Source organism: Macrobrachium nipponense, chromosome 29, assembly GCF_015104395.2.
Source record: "Macrobrachium nipponense isolate FS-2020 chromosome 29, ASM1510439v2, whole genome shotgun sequence".
Classification (NCBI taxonomy): domain Eukaryota; kingdom Metazoa; phylum Arthropoda; class Malacostraca; order Decapoda; family Palaemonidae; genus Macrobrachium; species Macrobrachium nipponense.
Window position 1 is genome coordinate 6,716,634 of NC_061092.1, and position 4,189 is coordinate 6,720,822.

General features: G+C 38.0%; 1 protein-coding gene across 1 annotated transcript in view; it reads right to left on the minus strand.

The window, feature by feature from the left end:
• Positions 1–406: 406 nt before the first annotated feature.
• The window catches only part of LOC135206073 (pro-resilin-like), a 4,265-nt gene continuing 482 nt past the window's right edge, over positions 407–4,189 (minus strand). The window contains exons 2-3 of the mRNA XM_064237271.1: positions 1,446–1,574; positions 407–1,068 (exon numbers count right to left, since the gene is read on the minus strand). Coding sequence (XP_064093341.1) covers positions 808–1,068; positions 1,446–1,574 — 390 coding nt within the window. The 3' untranslated portion in view covers positions 407–807. The remainder of the gene's footprint in view (positions 1,069–1,445; positions 1,575–4,189) is intronic.

Below are 4,189 nucleotides of genomic sequence, written 5' to 3' on the forward strand. Positions count from 1 at the left end.
CACGTTATATAATGACATTATATGGGAATGACATTCAGCCTTTGTCTAGGTCAACAATGTATGCTCATTACTGTATAAGGTATGAATAAGAGATTTTAAATTTTCCTGTGTTATTTTCTATCCAACGACTTGTGTTTCATACGGTTTATATGACGACATAAGGACTCAATATTTCTCATGGATGTGGTTAATGTTTTTGAATGATGGATGACAGACCAGATTTTTGTACTGTTTTATCCATTACCTTTCAAAAAATGAACAAATTGGGAAGACATATATTAATGGCACATTTATAAACTGAAAATATTCAGTTATATATATAAACATGTATACATATATATGTATCTTATATATATACATATACATATATATCACGTGATATACTACAAGGAATAATAAAATAATCTTTAGTTATGCATCTTTACTAGGAGTATTCGTATGGCACAATAACTATGATGGGAAATGGGACAGAAATATGGTATATAATAAAAAAAAAAAATCAGCGAAAATGTAGAAAAAAACAACAAAAAACAACAATACAACACAGAAGTAACCATATTTATGATATGTTTCATATATGTATATGTGTGTGCGCGCGTGCGCGTGTGCATGTGCGTATGCACGTATGTTTTAACTCGAACATTTAAACAAGATAATCATGCAATACAATCGATTACTCTCACACAAGTCAGAGTACAACCTTCAGTCCGTGAAAAGCCACAAATTCCGCCATTTTGATTCGGGAAAACTACTTCCACTTTCTGAATCTATAGGTCTGGAATGGAGTCCTAGAGATCCTTGGCGCCCTTAGGAATAAACCGGAGGTGGGGGAGGGGGAGGAGCTGGGTAGCTAGGAGCCGGAGGGTACTGGGCCTCTCCCTCGTAGCTCACTTGGGCCACGAGACCGTCTCCGTTGTCGACGTACCGGACGATCTGTTTGCGACCGTCGGGGAGGTCGACGACGTAGCTGCCCTCCGTCTTGTAGCCGTCACGGGCCTCCGAGTGCTCGTAGTTGTTGCCGGAGTAGCCGTCGGCGACGCCGTATTTGTACGTGTAGTTCGGGGGCACCTGCGACGGGGGTGGAGATGGATACGAGTGAATGATGGTGGGGAGTTGTTGTTGGTTTATGGGTTCCAGGATAATTGTTGGATTCTCTCTCTCTCTCTCTCTCTCTCTCTCTCTCTCTCTCTCTCTCTCTCTCTCTCTCTTCTTTGTTACTGGAATATCTCTCCCTTTGGCTATTGGAATCAACTTCTCTCTCTCTCTCTCTCTTCTCTCTCATCCTCTCTCTCTCTCTCTCTCTCTCATTTATTGGTCAGTGGTGATTGTGAAAAGGTGTCTAGATTTTCACTTCAATTCGTCAAAAAAAAAAAAAAAAAAATAATAATAATAATAATAATAATAATAATAATAATAATAATATTAAAAGCATTTATAGTACTCACGTCAGGGTAATCTGGTTCCTTAGGTCCATAGGACGGGGGTGGGGGTGGTGGGGGTGGGGGAGGGAGGTGTTCATAGATAGGGGCCTCGTCGGCCATTGCCAGAACAGCCAGACACACGAGGACGACGAACTGTAATAGAAATCATAGTGATATCAGTAATAATACTAATAGTAGCAGTAATAGTAATGTTAATAGTAGTAGTAGTAAAACTGATGACTCAGCAACCTATAGTCTTAAAAGGCCAAGCACTATTAATAGTAGTAGTAGTAGTAGTAAAAAGGATGACTCAGCAACCTAGTCGCCAAAAATGACAGATCGATTATCACTAAGAAAAGTATGGAGAAATAGGTCTTAAAAGGCCAAGCACGAAGAAGACAAAAGTACGATTGAATGATTAAAAAAATGGGGTATTACCTTTATATAGATTCTAATTATTCGTCTTTCAATGATTCCGAACGATGATATATCTAAATCGGGACGATTATCATCAGTCTTTCTTTTAGGTAAGTGCAGGTTCTGGTCAGTGACATTCGTTCGCGCTGTATAGCTTGCTGAATTATTTTACCCATATTCTGGCGTTGCTTTGACATCGTGGAAATTAAACGGTATCATTGAAATGTTGACCTAAACAATGTGAGTCAGAGTTCCGAAAAGTGATGAGAAGGAAAGAAAGAATAATTTTAGAGAAATAAAACAGATTCGACCTTTATCACCCGCGAGGTAAAAAGGTCTTATCGTATAATCTCATACTTCCGGCTCTTTCATATTCGAAAATAAAGTTGGCAGATGCGATCGCTTCTGAATTCCATGAATGAAAATATGATGCGAATGGTGAATGTGAATGACAGAAAATGAGGCGAATTGTCTGCCTGGCATATAATATATGAAGAAAAGTGTAGCAAAGAGGTTATAAAGGTAGAAGGATGAAAGAATAGAAAGGATTGGACAGGTGACATACAAAGAAGTATTGGAAAGGAAGGGCATTAATGCCCAGGGAACGTTAGGATGCATGCAGGATAAAGGTGAGTGACGCAGTGTGTTTAAGGGTCCCGTCGAGCTGCTGATGAACCATCTGCTTCTTAAGTGTATGGAGAGGCTAATATTGTGAAGTTTTACTCTAGAGGGGCTCATACACCACTCAGCAACTGAAGCATGAATGTGGCAGTGATCGTGGTGATATATTTTCTCTAGAGCCACCCACTGTTACGGAAAACGTATTGATATTCGTAAATAAAATGCAATAATACAAACTCAAAATATGTAATCGGGGGATGCTTTCAAAGTCTAGATAGATGAGGTGAAAAGGCATAACCAGAAGTCCCGGCTATCTAAAATTCAACAGCTTTTGCAAGTCAAACAGGCCCGGAATGGTGGTATGAATTTTTGAATCATTTTGAAATCGTGAGCGAAATGTTAGTCTTCAAAACAAAGAATAGATATCCTAAAGAGAGAGAGAGAGAGAGAGAGAGAGAGAGAGAGAGAGAGAGAGAGAGAGAGAGATATCACCTTTAAAACGTTACACAGATGATTTTTATGCTTTCTTTTTATATTTTTTGGTGCATAAAAAAGGAACTGTCACCCATATGGATAAATTATTCTTGGGTACGAAACTTGAACGTAAACATAATAATTAAGGGAACAAGGAAAATGTGAAACTGTTTCGAAGAAAGTAATAAATGGAAGCTAGAGAAAAACTCAATGTCTCTGTGACAAGTTACAGTTCCGGAAAATAGCCTAAAATAGTCTAATAAAATTCACAAAGTTAAAAAAAAATTTTTAGGTATAACGAATAAATTCATTCGCAGTTTGGGTCAATCGCAAATACATTTTTTGGCACTTGTTCAAAAAGTAGGAATTTTCATTTATTCTTGATTATGAACTACAAAAACAACAGTTGTGGTATCGTGGGTAAACATGTAGTTCAGAAGAGTGCCCTTCTTTCCAGCAAATACCAAGCTTTGGAACGCTCTCAGTGCTCCCATTTTCCCTGTCTTTTTCTTTTCCCTATTTTTTTCCAATGTTTCCATCAAAACTTGGCCTAGTTAAAAGGAACTGTGTAGGTTTTCCTTCCTCAGGCATTTCCAGAAAAAATATTTGGGTTTCTAAATTATCATATGAGTTATTGCATCTTTTTTCCACTCAAGAAAACAATAAGGAAACTTACTTCTGGTTATGTATGACGAATGTTTGCCTCATTATTAAAGGAATATTTGATAAATGACGAAAAGGATGATCGTGACCAATAAAGCAAAGCGATTTTCCATTGACACTTGCGATGTGAAGCATACTAGAAATTTAAGCTTAAATTTATCGTTTCATTTACTCTACAGAAGTTTAGAATAAACTCGGGATAAATGTATTCCGTCTATGTAACAATGATTCCGTTCGGTTAACTTTATAGATTAAGCGTTTCCCCAAATTGGACATGAGTTTTACCCTGCGTTCTGCACAACACAAGTATTTAATTGTTAGGGAAAGCAGCTTGGGTGAAGTTGAAAGAAAGTTTAGCAGGTGCAATTTCCACTGGAGCGTCATTCTCTCTCTCTCTCTCTCTCTCTCTCTCTCTCTCTCTCTCTCTCTCTCTCTCTCTCTCTCTCTCTGTATATATACATATATATTTTTGTTATTCTGTCTGTCTGTCTGTCTGGCTGTTTGAAGTTAGGTCCCAGTGTGCTGTGCTTGTTCGTGGAGCTAATTTGGGAGCATGCAAACTAAGCATGCATTATACCCACAAGTTAAAAGAT